Source organism: Sapajus apella, unplaced genomic scaffold (genome assembly GCF_009761245.1).
Source record: "Sapajus apella isolate SASKATOON/1434 unplaced genomic scaffold, GSC_monkey_1.0 scaffold23, whole genome shotgun sequence".
Classification (NCBI taxonomy): domain Eukaryota; kingdom Metazoa; phylum Chordata; class Mammalia; order Primates; family Cebidae; genus Sapajus; species Sapajus apella.
Window position 1 is genome coordinate 9,718,449 of NW_022436963.1, and position 16,615 is coordinate 9,735,063.

Here is a 16,615-nt window from a genome sequence, read left to right on the forward strand (position 1 = left end):
AGCGTGTTTGTAACGTGTATTTCGTCTCTTCTGTGAACACAAAATAGAAACTGGGGTATTTGTTTTGCTAAAGTTAAAGCACACAATTCTATGAATTAGATTTTTAAATAAAATTTATTTCACACAGCTGAAAAGATGTGTTTGGCTTCATTCACCTGCCAAAATTTAGGTTAAGATGGTGATGATTCTTCAGATGCCTTTAAAAACCCTTAATGTTTTCATTAGTTTTGGGGCAGTTTTTGCATATTATTGGGTTGCGCAACAATTGAAATAAAACAAAGGTAGGTTCTAGCACTGAAAATCTGCAGATGAAACTACAATAAATAATGACTACTTAGCAGAGCAAGGAGTAATCACTAATTTTAAGTGAAATATCAAGGACTGTAAGCAGCCAGGCAGGTGGCCAATGAACTAAGCAGAAGCCTGCAAGCTGAATTCTATGAGAATTTCCTCAGAAACCTTGCTGTCCTCTGGGATGATGTGGACTGCTGCCTGTGGCTGCAGCTGTTGTGCTATGTGACACTGATTTTGAATAGGTAGAACAGCGAAGAGAGGGGAGAAAGTAAGGGATATTTAGGATATAATTAGTCTGACTAGGGTTTGCATGGGAAGAAAGGGTTAGGACAGTTCGGTCAGTTGTAGAAGAATGTAGAAGCTAAGCTAAGGCATTTGGATTTATCCTATGGGCCAGTGGGAGCCATGGAAGGTCCCAGAGCAGAGAAGTAGCATGGTGGTAGATTCCAGTCAGGTCACTTGTTTTCAGCATTCTTTTCAGGCCTTCCTGTGAAGAGAAAGTGCCAGGGGAGAAGTGGGTTTGAGAGTGAACCCAGAGGGGTGATGTGGCTGGTGGGCGCTGGTGACAAACAGTCCTGCCTCGTCTCCCAGATCCACCACTTTCTAGTCAAGGCATCTGTCCTTCCCCAGATCCAACACTTAGTCAAGGCATCTATCCTTCAGAGACCCATTTCCTCCAGCTGAGGCAAATGGTTCTTTCTTGCTCCCCTTAAAGAGCACTGGCAGATAGTGTGAGTGGTGCCTGTGGAAGCCACCACTACAGAGCCCAGTATGAGGGATTTCTAGAGGCTCAGGTTAGATACAAACCACACCCCCCAAAGACAGAAGAGCTGAGTCCTTAAGAGGAGGTGGGGAGGTATGGGTGAGGGGTGGAGGAGTTTATGAGGTTTGGTTAGTGGTTGCTTCATCTGTTTCCTTCCACCCATGCAAGGGGTTTTATTTTTGTGGTGTGGAGCTGCTTCCGATTTTTTTTTTGAAATGGACTCTCTCACTCTGTCATAGGCTGGAGTGCAGTGGTGCGATCTCAACTTACTGCAACCTCTGCCCTCCTGGGTTCAAGTGATTCTTCTGCCTCACACTCCCTAGTATCTGGGATTATAAGTGTACCACCGCGACCAGACAATTTTTGTAATTTTAGTAGAGACAGGGTTTTACTATGTTGGTCAGGCTGGTCTTGAACTCCTGATCTCAGATGATCTTCTTTGGCCTCCCAAAGTACTGGAATTACAGGTGTGAGCCACCACACCTGGCCTCCAATCGCTTTACGAAGTTTTAGAACAATGGTTCTCACCCCTGACTGCAAGTTAGTATCAACTGAGGAACATTTAAGACCTGCCGACCAGGCACGGTGGCTCATGCCTGTAATCCCAACACTTTGGGACACTGACTGAGGCGGGTGGGATCACCTGAGGCCAGGTCAGGAATTCAAGACCATCCTGGCCAACGTGATAAAACCCTGTCTGTACTAAAATTACAAAACTTAGCCAAGCATGGTGCACGCCTATAGTCTCAGCTACTCGGGAGGCTGAGGCACAAGAACTGCTTGAACCTGGGAGACAGAGGCAGAGGTTACCGTGAGCTGAGGTTGTGCCACTGTACTCCAGCCTGGGTGACAAAGTGAGACTCTGTGTCAAAGAAAAAGAAAAGAAGAGAGAGACAAAAAAACAAAAGACCTGCTAATGCCTGTGCCCAGGCCAGACAAATTAAATCAGAATCTGTGAGGGCACAAGCATAGGTGTCTTTTCATTTTTTTCTTGTTTTTGATTTTGAGACAGAATTTCACTCTTGTTGCTCAGGCTGGAGTGCAATGGTGCGATCTCGGCTCACCGCAACCTCTGCCTCCCAGGTTCAAGCGATTCTCTTACCTCAGCCTCCTGAGTAGCTGGGATTACAGGCATGCACCACCACGCCTGCTTAATTGTGTATTTTTGCTGGGCGCAGTGGCTCAAGCCTGTAATCCCAGCACTTTGGGAGGCCGAGGCGGGTGGATCACGAGGTCAAGAGATGGAGACCATCCTGGTCAACATGGTGAAACCCCGTCTCTACTAAAAATACAAAAAATTAGCTGGGCATGGTGGCGCGTGCCTGTAATCCCAGCTACTCAGGAGGCTGAGGCAGGAGAATTGCCTGAACCCAGGAGACGGAGGTTGCGGTGAGCCGAGATCACGCCATTGCACTCCAGCCTGGGTAACAAGAGGGAAACTCCGTCTCAGAAAAAAAAAAAAAAATTGTGTATTTTTAGTAGAGATGGGGTTTCTCTGTGTTGGTCAGGCTGGTCTTGAACTCCTGACCTCAGGTGATCCGCCCGCCTCGGCCTCCCAAAGTGCTGGGATTACAAGCATGAGCAACTGCGCTAGGCCTATAGGTATCTTTTCAAGTTCTCTAGGTGATTGTAGAATGCAGCAGGGTTGAGACGCTCTGCCTTAGAGGTAGAGAGATGGGAACACTGACAGGTATCTGCAAAACATTTCTGAACAGCTGCTGGTGTCTTTTTCTGTATTTTTAAGTCTCATGGCACATCTGATAGCTGTGCCAAAAGGGAAAAGAGAATTAACGTAGGCTAGGCTGGTTTGAAGTTTGGGTAAGTTTTGGCTTGAGCTCCTTAATACGTTTATTTCAAAGTAATCTGTATTTGTAGCCTTACTATAGTAATTTGAGGCCAGACATGTTCAACGTAAGTTTTCCTACTTAGTTTTCCTAAAATTTCACCAAACCAAGGTACCTTTGAGTACGTGCCACTGTGCAGTGAAATCCCATGTACCCTTTCAGAAATTCAGGAAAACAAATTGCCAGTGGGGATACTTACTTGGAAAATGGCCAGTGTTGGGAGCATTATCAATTCTAAAGTTGTGGAAATGAGAGCCCCCACCTCTGCACCCTCAGGTAAGAGTCAGTGGGTCTACATCATTGGGGTGAACCAGCTCAGTCCGTGGACTAGTGAGGACTCTCATCTTTCCAAGTTGCAGAAAGAGACTGGCCTCAGGACCTCCCCGGGTTGCCAGCTATGTCTGGCAGGTTGGAGGGTCTTGGGAGTCAGCAGGACTTGGTTTCCGGTTCCCAGCCAGCTGCATCCTAGCTCTGCGACCTTGGATAGCTCACTCGATCTCGTTGACCTGAGATTTACCACCTAGGGTGGCTGTGAGGATTAATGAGAAGTATTGGGCTAGGGGCTTAGCAAAATTCCCAGCACATGGTCAGTGCTCATTTTCAGTTAATTCTCTCTTTCCCTCCCTCACTTAAGTCAGAAATCATGTGGTCCTAGTGGAAGTGCATTTCCAGTTTGAAAACCTTCAGCACCAGACCTCAGTGACTTGCCAGAATGCCTACATGCTAGGGCTGGACACAGCAGCTTCCCTGGCGTGCCAACACAGAGGGTGTTGTGTCAAGAGGAGGGGCAGAAAGGAGCGGGCCCTTTGGGGAAGTGGCAGCAGATGGCAGGGTTTGGTGGCAGGCTGAAATGCATCTGACTCAGAGCTGCTCTGCAGGGCTGTTAGCCCTCCTTTCCATGCCTGATGGACCTTGGTGGTTTATCTTCTCTTTTATGCACTCTGTCGATCCTATTCCACATCAGAGAGGGCAGTAAAGATGGGAGTGATTCACTTGAGGATCCCAGGCTGCTGACTCCAGCTCGGGAGGTGGAGGCCTAACTTCAAATGTTGAATTTCTGTTGGTCTCCAGGGCTTTCTTTTCTTTGCTTTAATAAGAGCTGCAGCCTGGTTGCAAGCAGTAGACAGCTGTGGGGTTTTTTCTTTTTCTTTTTTTTTCAGTTCACAGCATTGGAAATTTGAGGTGGAAACATTTCTCTTTTGATTAGGCTGGATGATGTTTCGAGCAATGTAGAAAAATTCAAATGTTTTTATAGTTAAGGACTAACTTGCCCCATTGAAATGGAATAGAAATATTCCTGAGCAAAATCACCTTATATTGCTTCCCATTTCTTTTTTATCTGTAATTACATGGCAGATGGGCTTGGGGACCACACGGGAGCCTTGTTTTTTATGTTTTTATTTTTATAGGTTTATTTGGTTCTTTAACAACTATGTCTGGTCAATTTTGTTGGTCTCTTTTAAAAATTTTATTTTTAATTAACAAATAATTGTATATTTGCAATATAGTGTGATGTTATACATATGTAATTGTACCACTTAATGACAGGGATACATCTTGAGAAATTGTTAGGAATTTTATTATTGTGTGAACATCAGGGAGTGTACTTACACAAGCCTAGGTGGTATAGCCTACTCCACACCTAGGCTAGGTGGTAGAGCCTATTGCTCCCAGGCTACAAACCTGTACAGCATATTACTCTGCTGAGTACTGTAGGCAACTGTAACATCATAGTAAGTATTTGTATATCTTTTTTTTTTTTTTTTTTTAAAGACGGGGTTTCACCATTTTGGTCAGGCTGTTCTTGATCTCCTGACCTCAGGTGATCCGCCTGCCTTGGCTTCCAAAGTGCTTGGATTACAGGCGTGAGCCACCACGCCCGGCCTGTATTTGTATATCTTAACATAGAAAAGGTACAGTATAAAAAAACTAAAAGACAACCAGGCACAGTGGCTTACGCCAGTAATCCTAGCACTTCAGGAGGTCGAGGCAGGAGGATTGTTTGAGGCCGGGAGTTTAAGTCCAGCCTCACCAACAGAGTGAGATCTTGTCTCTCTAAAAAAAAAGTAAAATAAAAAAAAAAAAATGGTCTACCTGTATAGGGCACTCATTATTAATGGAGTTTGCAGGACTGGAAGTTGCTCTGGGTGAGTCAGTGAGTGAGTGGTGAGTGAATGTGAAGGCCTAGGACATTACTAGGCATGACTGTAGACTTTATAAATGCTGTACACTTAGGCTATGTTAAATTTATTTAAAATGTTTTTCTTTTTTTATGTCCTTTTTCTGTAAGGAATCTTTTTAAAACTTATTTTTTAAAACTTTTTATTTGTACTTTTTAAACTTTTTTTTATGAAAATCTAAGACATAAACACACATATTAGCCTAGTCCTACACAGTGTGAAGATTATCAGTATGACCGTCTTCCACCTCCACATCCTGTCCCACTTCAAGGTCTTTAGGGGAATAACAACGTATGGAGGTCTTCTATGATAGCAGTGGCTTCTGAGTACCTTTTGAAGGAGCTGTCTGAGGCTATTTTAGTTACCTTTTTTTCTAAGTAGAAGGAGTATACTCTGAAATAACTATAAAAAGCAGTATGTTTATTTACACCAGCATACTACAAACACATGAGTAATGCATTGCGCTATAAAGTTAAGACATCTGTGATGTCACTAGGTGATAGGAATGTTTTTAGCTCCATTATAATCTTATTGGACCTTGGCTGGGCACTGTGGCTCATGCCTGTAATCCTAGCACTTTGGGAGGCGAAGGTGGGTGGATCACTTTAATGTAAGGAGTTCCTGATCAGCCTGACAAACATGGTAAAACCCCATCACTACTAAAAATACAAAAATTAGGCAGACTTGGTGGTAGGCACCTGTAATCCCAGCTACTTTGAGGCAGGAGAATTGTATGAACCCAGGAGGCAGAGGTTGCCGTGAGCCAAGATCATGCCACTGTACTCTAGCCTGGGTGACAGAGTGAGACTCCATCTTAAAAAAAAAAAAAGAAAAAACCTAATCTTATTGGACCATGATCATATTTACTTGTGGTCTGTTCTGACCAAAATGTCCTTATGCAGTGCATGACTATATATATACTTTGTAGAATAACTGAATCAAGCTAACGAACATATCACCTCATGTAGTTACCATTTCTTTGTGGTAAGAACATTTAAAATCCACTCTTTTAGCCATTTTGAAATATGCATTATTATTGACTAAAATCACCATGCTGTGCAGTAGATCACCGCAACATATCCTGCCTGTCTTACTTGAAACCTTCAACCAACATCATCTCTTTCTTGGTCCACTCCCACTCCCATCCTGTGGTAACCACCTTCCTACTCTGCTTCTGAGGGCTCATTCTTAATGTTTCTTTACAGAGGAAACACAATGGATGGTGCCTTGGGGCCGCCAGTAACTAAGCACACCCTCTTGGTAGCCATGCACATGTTAGAAATGGTGTTGCGTGTGGGTACCGGTGGGTGTGGCCGAGGGCAGATGGCAGTAGAAGTAACTCCCACTCCATCCCGCATCCCAAGCCTCCATGAACTGGTGTGACCTGTTCTTCTCATCTGATCCCCAGTTTCTCAACCTCGGTACTTTGACATTTGGGCTCAGGTAGTTCTTTGTTGTGGGGATCTCCTGTGCATTACAGGACATTTAGCAGCATTCCTGGCCAATAACTACTAGGTAGCACTCCTGTCCCCTGTGACAACCTAAAATGTTTCCAGACGTTGCCAGTTGTCTGTGGGAACAGAATCACCCCCTCTTGTTTTAAGAACACTGACCTAAACATAGAGTGTCTTGGCAGAAACATTAACTAGGATATCATTTTGGGATGTCACAGCCTGACATCAGGATGCAGGCATTGTCTTGTAGCTACTACTTCCCGTATGCCACATGCTTTCCCCAAACATTATCATGTGTTTTATAGCCAAGTTTATTTTTTAAAATCTAAATTATATCTTTACACAGGAAAGGAATGGAACACAGTACCTTTTTTTGTCAGAATGCACTTTTCTGTCGAGAATCATTTCCCTTGCATGAACAAAGCACAGTTTTGGAACGTGATAGGTGCTTAATCCATGCTCACAATTGGCAGCAACATCTTCATAAAAACACATGTTCAAACTTTAAACTCAAAGTTGTGTACTTTATATGTGTTTATATAAAGGAGACAGCAAGTACGTACTTAGTACCTTCTAGGTGCCCAACACTGAGCTGGAATTTTAAACATTAAAATTATTCCTCTGATACATGAAGCAATGGATGCTCAAAGTGATTTTTGTGACTTAACATTTTTTCCCTTTAGATGTCAAAAAAAGCTTGTTTATATGTAGTTGTTTGGAGTTACCCAATTGTACATACTAATTTACATTTTTATAAGAATGTAAAAGCCCAGAAAATCTGTCAGTAAAACAATCTTGAGATGACAAGAACATTTAAAAGCTGAAGGACTGATCCCCAAATGTAAGACTGTCAGATGTTTTTAGCATTTTATCTTTATGTATTCAGAAATAATTGCATTAGCATATTGCTTAAGAGATTTTCGTGAGGCTGGCCACAGTAGCTCATGGCTGTAATCCCAGCACTTTGGGAGGCTGAGATAGAATTGCTGGAGGCCAGGAGTTTGAGATCAGCCTGAGCAACATAGTGAGAGACCCTGTTTCTACAAAAAAAAAAAAAAAAATTAAAAATTAGCTGGGGATGGTGGAGTGCACCTGTAGTCCCAGCCACTCAGGAGGCTGAGGTGGGAGGACTGCTTGAGCCCAGGAGGTCGAGGTTGCAGTAAGCCATGGTCATGCCATTGTACTCTGGCCTGGGTTACAGAGCAACACCCTATCTCTAAAAAAGAAAAAAAGAAAAAAGAGAGTTGTGTCACACTACACAAATCAGTTTTGAAATGTTTTATAACCCCATATAAAACCATGCCAGGTCCATAATAATTGAGCAAATATTGTTCAACGTTGAATGTACTATCCTTAACATAATCCAGAAGAGACAAAAGTTACTGCTTATTTGGAATTTATCAGCCTTTGCTAAATAAACAGCATATAAATGAATAATAGTGTAATAAGATCAATTTTAAAATGTAGTTACCAGGTTAACATCTCATTTGGCTTTATTTTCTAAATAACCTATTTAAATCAATGGAATTAATTCCGTAGAAAGGATTTGTTGAGTAGTGACTGTGAGTAATGCCTACATTATACCACTCAAAGTTAGTAAAACAGGCTGGGTACGGTTACTCACACCTGTAATCCCAGCACTTTGGGAGGCCAAAGTGGGCAGATCACTTCAGTCCAGAAGTTCTAGACCAGCCTGGGAAACATAGTGAAATTCCATCTCTACAAAAAATACAAAATTAGCTGGGGGTGGTGGTGCATGCCTGTGGTCCTAGCTACTCGGGAGGCTGAGGCAGGAGGATTGCTTGAACCCAGGAGGTGAAGGTTGCAGTTAGCCAAGATTGTACCATTGCACACCAACCTAGGCAACAAGGTGAGACCCTGACTGAAAAACAAGAACAAACAGTTAATAAAACAATTCTGAGCATTTGAGGAAAACGTAATAACATTCTTTGTGATTTAATTTATACTTTCATCATAACTTCCTGTGTGTATAAGCTGGAGGCTGCTCTAGGTCTGTATTTCTTGCTTACTTAGTAAGAATTACCTGGGGAGGCTATTAAAACTTCTCATTTCTGCCGGGCATGGTGGCTGACACCTGTAATTCTAGCACTTTGGGAGGCTAAGGCGGTGGATCACCTGAGGTCAGGAGTTCGAGACCAGCCTGGCTGACTGGTGAAACCTTGTCTCTACTAAAAATACAAAAATTAGCTGGATGTGTTAGTGCGTGCCTGTAATTCCAGCTACTTGGGAGACTGAGGCAGGAGAATCACATGAACCTGCGAGGCAGAGGTTGCAGTGAGCCAAGATTGCACTATTGCACTTCAGCCTGGGCAACAAGAGCCAAACTCTTGTCTCAAACAGAACAAAACAAAACAAATCAAAAAACCTTCTCATTTCTAGGTTTCTGTTCTAGAGATTCTGATTCAGCATGTCTGATGTGAGACCTGGAAGAGAGAGAGAGAGAGAGAGAGAGAGAGAGAGAGAGAAAGTGTGTGTGTGTGTGTGTGTGTGTGTGAATGTGAATGTCAGGGTCTTGCTCCGTCAACCAGACTGGAGGGCAGTGGCATGATTGTGGCCCACTGCAGCCTCAACCTCCTGGGCTTACGTGATCCTCTTACCCCATCTTTCTGATAGCCGAGACTACAGGGGTCTACTATCATGCTCAGCTGATTTAAAAAATTTTTTTTTGTAGAGAAAGGATCTCTTACTATGTTGCCCAGTCTGGTCTGGAACTCCTGGGCTCAAGCAATCCACCTGCCTTATCCTCTGAAAGCCTCTGGCTGGGCGACTTTTATCATTTCGCAGGTTCAGCAAGTCACTGGATTTGGTTTCTTTGTGAAATGCCATTGGTGCATTTCCCGTCTTTTTACTTATTTTCTTAATGATGGCCTTTCATAGCTGTGCGTATAAAATGTAAACTTTGAACACTAAAAATCATGAACCTTAGTCTTCACACTGCTAGCACACCTAGTTTTGAATGCTTGCATTTTGCTAATTTTTTAAATGAAACTTTTTATTTGAGGTAATTGAAGATTTACATGCAGTTGTAAGAAGTAATGCAGAGAGGCTGAGGGGGTGGCTCACGCCTGTAATCCCAACACTTTGGGAGGCCAAGGCAGGTAGATCACCAGAGGTCAGGAGTTCAAAACCAGCCCGGCCAACATGGTGAAACCTCGTCTTTACTAAAAATACAAAAAAATTAGCCAAGCATGGTGGCAGGCAACCATTATCCTAGCTCCTCAGGAGGCTGAGGCATGAGAATCGCTTGAACCTGGGAGGTGGAGGTTGCAGTGAGCCGAGATTGTGCCACTGTACTCCAGCCTGGGCAACAGAGCAAGACTCTGTTTCAAAAAAAAAAAAAGTGCAGAGAGATCCCATATACCCTGTACTCAGTTTCCACCAATGGTAACATCTTGCAAAACTATAATACAATATTAAAACCAGGATATTGACAGTGATACAGTGATGATAGGGAACACTTCCATTAATAGGAGTATTCCTCACTTTGCCCTTCTGTAGCCATACTGCTTCCCTCCCGTGCCCATCTCACTACTCCTGCCTTAACTCCAGGTAACCATTAATCTGTTCTCCATCTCTATAATTTTGTCACTTCAAGAATGTTATACAAATAGAATTGTCCAGTATATAACCTTTCAAGATTGGTTTTTTTCCACTCAGCATGATTCTCTGGAGATCCCTCCAAGTTATTGTGTATATTAATAGTTCAGTTCTTTTCTGGTTGAGTAGTATTCCATGATACGGATATAGCAGAATTTAACCACCTATTGAAGGACATCTGTCTTGTTTCCATTTTGAGGCTGTTCCTAATAAAGCTGCTATGAACATTCGTGCATAAATTCTTATGTGAATATAAGTTTTCATTTCTTTGGAATAAATGCCTACAAGTACAGTTGCTGAGTTGTATGGTAGTTGCATATATAGTTTTTACAGAAACTTCCAAACTGTTCTGGAATGGCTGTGCCATTTTATAGTCCCATCTGCAATGTCTGAGTGATCCGGTTTTTCTGTATCCTAGCCAGCATTTGGTGTTATTACGGTTTTTTATTTAAGCCATTCTGATAGGGGTATAGTGGCCTTAATTTGCATTTCCCTGAGGGCTAGTAATGTTGAATATATTTTCATGTATGCCATCTGTATATCCTCTTCAGTGAAATGTGTTCTTAACATTTGCCCATTTTCTAATTGCCCATTTTAATGTTTGTTCTTTCACAGAAAAATGTTTTTAATTTTGATGAAGTTCAGTTTTCCCTTACATAGATCATGCTTTTGCTGTCAAGAACTTGTTGCCTAAACCTGGATCCCAGATTTTTCTCTTATGTTTTTTCTAAAAGTCTTACAGTTTTACATTTAAGTACATAATTCATTTTGGGTTACTTTTTGTATTATGCATGAATCTTAGGTTGAGGCTCATTTCATTGCCGAGTGTCCAGTTGCTCTGGCACCATTTGTTGTAAAGGCTATCATTCCTTTATTGAATTGCACTTTAATCGAAAATTTAGGCATTCTTATATGGAATTATTTCTGGGTTCTCTGTTATGTTCCAGTGACGTATATGTTTATGCCTTTACCAACACTGCACAGTCTTGATTAATGTATTGATATAATAAGTCTTGAAATCAAGTACACTGATTCCTTGTACTTTATTTTTTTATCTAGAGACAGGGTCTTGCTCTGTTGCCCCTGCTGGAGTGCCGTGGCATGATCTTGGCTCACTGCAGCTGCAGCCTTCCAAGCTCAAGCACTTTTCCTGCCTCAGCTTCATTGAGTAGCTGGGACTACAGGTGCACACCACCACGCCCGGCTAATTAATTTTTTTATAGTGAAAGAGTTTCACCATGTTGCCCAGATTGGTTGAACTCCTGAGCTCAGGCGATCCTTCTGCCTTGGCCTCCCAAAATGCTGGGTTTATGGTCATGACCCACTGACTTGGCCCCATCTACATTTTAGAATAATCTTGCCTATATTTAGAAAAAAATCTTCCTGGGATTTTAATAGGATTCGTTATAAACATGTATATCAATTTAGGGATAATTGAAGTCTTCATTTTTTTTAAATTTAGAGCTTCGATTTCTTTCATCAGTGATTTGTGGTTTTTGACATATAAGTACTATGCATGTTTTAGATTTTCCCTGTCATTTTTTTTGGGTAATTATAAATGGTATTGTATTTCTAATTTGTACCTATATATGTTCGTTGCTAGTATATTGATATTTGTATACTTGTATTCTGTGGCCTTGAACTCAATTAATTAATTAATTAATGACAGGGTGTCTCTCTTTTGCCAAGGCTGGAGTGCGGGTGCCAACACAGCTCACCGCAGCCATGACCTGGGCTCAAGCATTCCTTCTGCCTCCTGAGTAGCTAGGACTACAGGCATGTGCCACCATGCCAGCTAATTTGTTTTATTTTTGTAGACACGAGGTCTTGCTGTGTTGCCTGGGCTAATCTTAAACTCCTGGGCTCAAGCAGTCCTCCCACCTCTACCTCCCAAAGTGCTGGGATTATAGGCATGAACCACTGAGTCCAGCCTATGAATTTATTAATTCCGGTTTTTTTGTAGATCCCTTGGAATTTTCTACATAGACTATCATGTCATCTACAAATAGGAACAGTTTTATTTCTTCCTTTTGATCTATATGCCTTTTATTTCTTTTCCTATTTTTATTACACTGGCTAGATCTTCTAGTAGTTTGTTGAGCAGGAGAACACACTGCCTTGCCTTGTTCCTGATCTTAGGGGAAAATATTGAGTCATCCACCATTAAGTATGTCAGCTATGAGTTTTTTGTAGAACTTTTTCATCAACTCGAGAAAGTGCCCTCTATTCCTATTTTTCTAAAAATTTTTATTATGAGAGGATGTTAAGTTTTGTCAGATGCTTTTTCTGAATCATTCGATGTGATCATGTGATTTTTCTTGATTAGCCTGTTAATATGGTGGGTTACATTGATCAGTTTCCAAATAGTGAACCAGCCTTGAGTCCCTAGAATAAGCCCCACTTGGTCATGGTATATAATTCTTTTTATAAATTGCTGAATTCAGTTTGCTAGTATTTTGGTAAAGATTTTTGAGCCTATGTTTGTGAATGATATTACTCTGTAGTTTTCTTTTTTTGCGCTGTCTTTGGTTTTGGTGTCTGGGTAATACTAGCTTCATCAAGTGAATTGGAAAGTGTTCCCTCCTCTTCCTTCCTCTTCTGGGCTTTAGAAGAATTTGTATAGAATTGGTGTTGATTCCTTTTTTTTTTTTTTTGAGAACGGGGTCTCGCTATATTGCCCAGGCAGGTCTCGAATTCCTGGGCTCAAGCTATCATCCCACCTCTGCCTCCCTAAGAGCTGGGATTACAGGCATGAGCCACAGGGCCCGGTGGTGTTGATTCTTCTTAACACACTTAGTAGAATTCTCCAGTGAACGAGTGGGCCTTGATATTTACTTGGGGGGAGTTTTTTAGTTATGAATTTAATTGTAAATAGTTATAAAGTTCAAATTATGTATTTCATATTGGATGAGTTGTTGTACTTAGTGTTTCTGAGGAAGTGGTCCATTTCATCTAAGTTGTCAAATTTATATACGTAGAATCATTCGTAGCATTCCCTTATCCATTTGGTATCTGCACAGTCTGTAGTGGTATCCTAATTGATTCTTGATATTAGTAATTTGTGTTATCTCTTTTTTTGTCAATTTTATCCACTTTTTATCAATTTTATTGCTCTTTTCAAATAATGCACTTTTTATTTCTTGATTTTTCTCTTTCTTTGTTTTCAATTTTATTGATTTCTGCTCTTTATTTTCTTTCTTCTGCTTGTTTTGAGTTTATTACACTTTTCTTTTTCTAGGTTCTTGAGGTGGAGTTTAGGTTATTGATTTGATAGTTCTTCTCTTTTCTAATATAACTATTTAATGCTTAAATTTCCCTCCCAGTGCTTCATTAGCTGACATGTCCCACAGATTTTGATATGCTGTATTTTCTTTTAGTTCAATGTATATATATTTAAATTTCCCTTGAGATTTTGTCTTTAAACCATGGATTATTTAGAAATGTGTTGTTTAGTTTCCAGCTCTTTGTGGAGATTTTCATGTTACCAATCTTACTGATTTCTAGTTTGTATGATTTTGGTTCTTCTAAATTTTTTGAGATTTTGGCTCAGGATATGATCTGTATTGGTTTATGATATGCATGATGCCTTGGAAAGAATGTGTGTCCTGCTGTTACTGGATGGAGTGCTCTATAAATGCTAATTAAATCCTGTTGGCTGAGGGTATTGTTAAGTTCTTCTATAGCCTAACTGGTGTTCTGTTTAGTTGTTCTATCAATTCCTGACAGAGGAGTATTGAAGTCTTCAACTATAACTATGGGTTTGTCTCTCTTCTTTCAGTTTCATCGTTTTTCGCCTCACATATTTTACAGCTCTCTTGTTTGATGCATATACATTTAGGATTGCTATGTCTTCCTGGTATATTACCTTTTTGTTTTTATGTAATGTCCCTCTCTGTCTCTAGAAATTTTCCTTGCTCTAAAGTCTACTTTATCTGATTTTTTAAACTTATTTTTGATTCTCTGATTTGGGGGTTTTATAACTGAGGCTCTTTTTTCCTTCTTTTTTTAAGGAATATATCATTCGGGTGCAAAGAGGAATTTCTGTGGAAAACAGCTGGCAGGTAAGCATTTTTTTTTTTTTTTTGGTCAGTTAGAAAAATTCTTAAATGCCTGACTAAAACCCTGACTTGGGGCATCTAAAAATCTGGAAAAATCAGAACATGCATAAATGTAAATTATGTTTCTTTTAGCTATAAACCTTTAGCTTTGAGACAAGTATGATAAGAGACTTTGCTGTCTCCAGTTGTTTGGTTAAATTGTATATGAATGATATTACCATGGAGGGTATCTAGGAATTTGTTCCCAGCTCAACTCAGAGCAAACAGTATATATAAATTAGTTGTTTTGTTTCTAGAAATTCACACCTCCTGCCCTGCAGCTATGGTTTGAGTTTAGTCTACCAGGTAGAAAGGTGATATTGAAGTCCTGGCTATTATGTAGTTTGGGCCACTACATTTTATGGATCTCAGGTTCACTCACGGGCAGCTTCTGGTGCTAGCTCCCTCACTGTCACTGTCTTTACCGGACGGTCTTCTTGGGGCCCCAGGCTCTGCTTTCTTCAGTGGTGGCCTCAGAGAGAAAAGAATTCCTAGACAGATCGAGAGGTCCTTCCCATCCAAGTCGACTTACAGAGGGTGGCTGAATTCTGCATAGGGGTCCTTTCTTTCCTGTTTTAGTCATTATAATTACCACCTCCACCTCTCCCAACACTTCCTCTCTCCCAGAAGTCTTACCTTCTCCTTCACAGCCCAGCTCAAACCTTAACCTCCTACCTTTAGCAGCCTCTTACCACAGTGGTCCACACTTGGTCTTTTCTTTGCCTGAAATTTCAAACTGCTTTTTGTTTGAATAATTATTATATTTAACATCTATTGAGCATATATTAAGTGTTTAGCACTGGTTTAAGCACATTAATTCACTTAACCTTTTTAAAAAGTCCTGTGTGAGCCGGGCGTGGTGGCTCACGCCTATCATCCCAGCACTTTGGGAGGCCGAGGCAGGTGGATCCCGAGGCCAAGAGATCATCCTGGTCAACATGGTGAAACCTCATCTCTACTAAAAAAAATACAAAAATCAGCTGGGCATGGTGGCGCGTGCCTGCAATCCTAGCTACTCGGGAGGCTGAGGCAGGAGAATTGCCTGAACCCAGGAGGCAGAGGTTGTGGTGAGCCGAGATCGCACTATGGCACTCCAGCCTGGGTAACAAGAGCGAAACTCCGTCTCAAAAAAAAAAGTCCTGTGTGGTAATATTGTCCTCATTTTACATTTGTGAGGTAAGTAACTTCTCTGAGGTCACAGTTAGATCATTGGCAGAACCGAGTTGGAACTTACTCATTCTCTGTGGTTAACCACTCCACAATCTTTTGCTTCTTGGCTCTTATCAGGGATGACCTTATATTTAACTTTTTGATGTATATTTGGCAAACAGGGCCAACAACAGTGTCCTACCAGAAAGATCAACTCCTGGTGCAGTTTTCTAGATCCATTGCATTAGAAACCCAGGGGTACTTACCAAAAATGTAGACTCTTGGGCCCCATCCTAGACCTGATTAGATTTTCATTGGGTGGGGTTGTAGGGGCGGAGAGGTGTGATACCTTTCTTCACCCGCCATAAAGGTTGTGGCCAACACTCCTATAACAAAAGACAAATTAACAAGGGAAAAACATAACAAATTTATTTAATCGAAGTTTTATGTGATATGGGAGCTTTCAGAAATGAAGACCCAAAGACTCAGGGAAAACTATCCATTTTTGTGCTTGATTTGATGAAGAATGGATAACTATGTAGAATGTGATTTAACAGTTTACTTTTTTATTTTTATTTTTGAGATAGGGTTTTGCTCTGTCACCCAGACTGAAGTGCAGTGGTGGCATCATGGCTTACTGCAGCCTTGCCCTCCTGGACTCAAGTGATCCTCCCCCCTCATCTGAGTAGCTGGGACTACAGGCAGGTGCTACTATGCCCAACTAATTTTTTTGTATTTTTTATGGAGACGGAGTTTTGACATGTTGCCAAGGCTGGTCTTGAACTCCTGAGCTCAAACAATGCTCCCACCTTGGCCTCCCAAAGTGCTGGCATTGTAGGCCTGAGCCACCGTGCCTGGCCTTGTCTGTTCTTCTTTTTTTTAATTTTTTTTTTTTTTTTTTTTAGAAACAGGGTCTTGCTATGTTGCCCAGACTGGTCTTTAACTTCTAGGCTCAAGGGATCCTCCTGCTTTGGTCTCCCAAAGTGCTAGGATTATAGGTGTGACCCATTGTGCCTGGCCCTGTCTGTTGTCTTCTCTGTCTCTGTAGCCTTTGCTCCTCTTGGGTATGGGGCAGGACCCCTTTAGAATGAGAGTCCTGAAGGGAGGAGAGAGAGAGCAGCCTTTCTAGGTTTTATGGCTTACTTTGTGAGAGGTAGAGGGGCTAGGCTAGGGACAAGGAGGGCAGAAGACCAGAAAGAACTCATTTGGGCCAGGT

The 16,615-nt window shown here is 41.4% G+C and overlaps 1 protein-coding gene across 14 annotated transcripts in view; it reads left to right on the top strand.

Annotated features, from left to right (window-relative positions):
- PXK (PX domain containing serine/threonine kinase like) overlaps window positions 1-16,615 on the top strand; it is a 94,414-nt gene that overhangs the window by 18,625 nt on the left and 59,174 nt on the right. For all 14 annotated transcript variants that reach the window (XM_032290289.1, XM_032290288.1, XM_032290290.1 and 11 more), the window contains exon 2: window positions 14,164-14,214. In XM_032290289.1, the coding sequence (XP_032146180.1) occupies window positions 14,164-14,214 (51 nt within the window). The remainder of the gene's footprint in view (window positions 1-14,163; window positions 14,215-16,615) is intronic.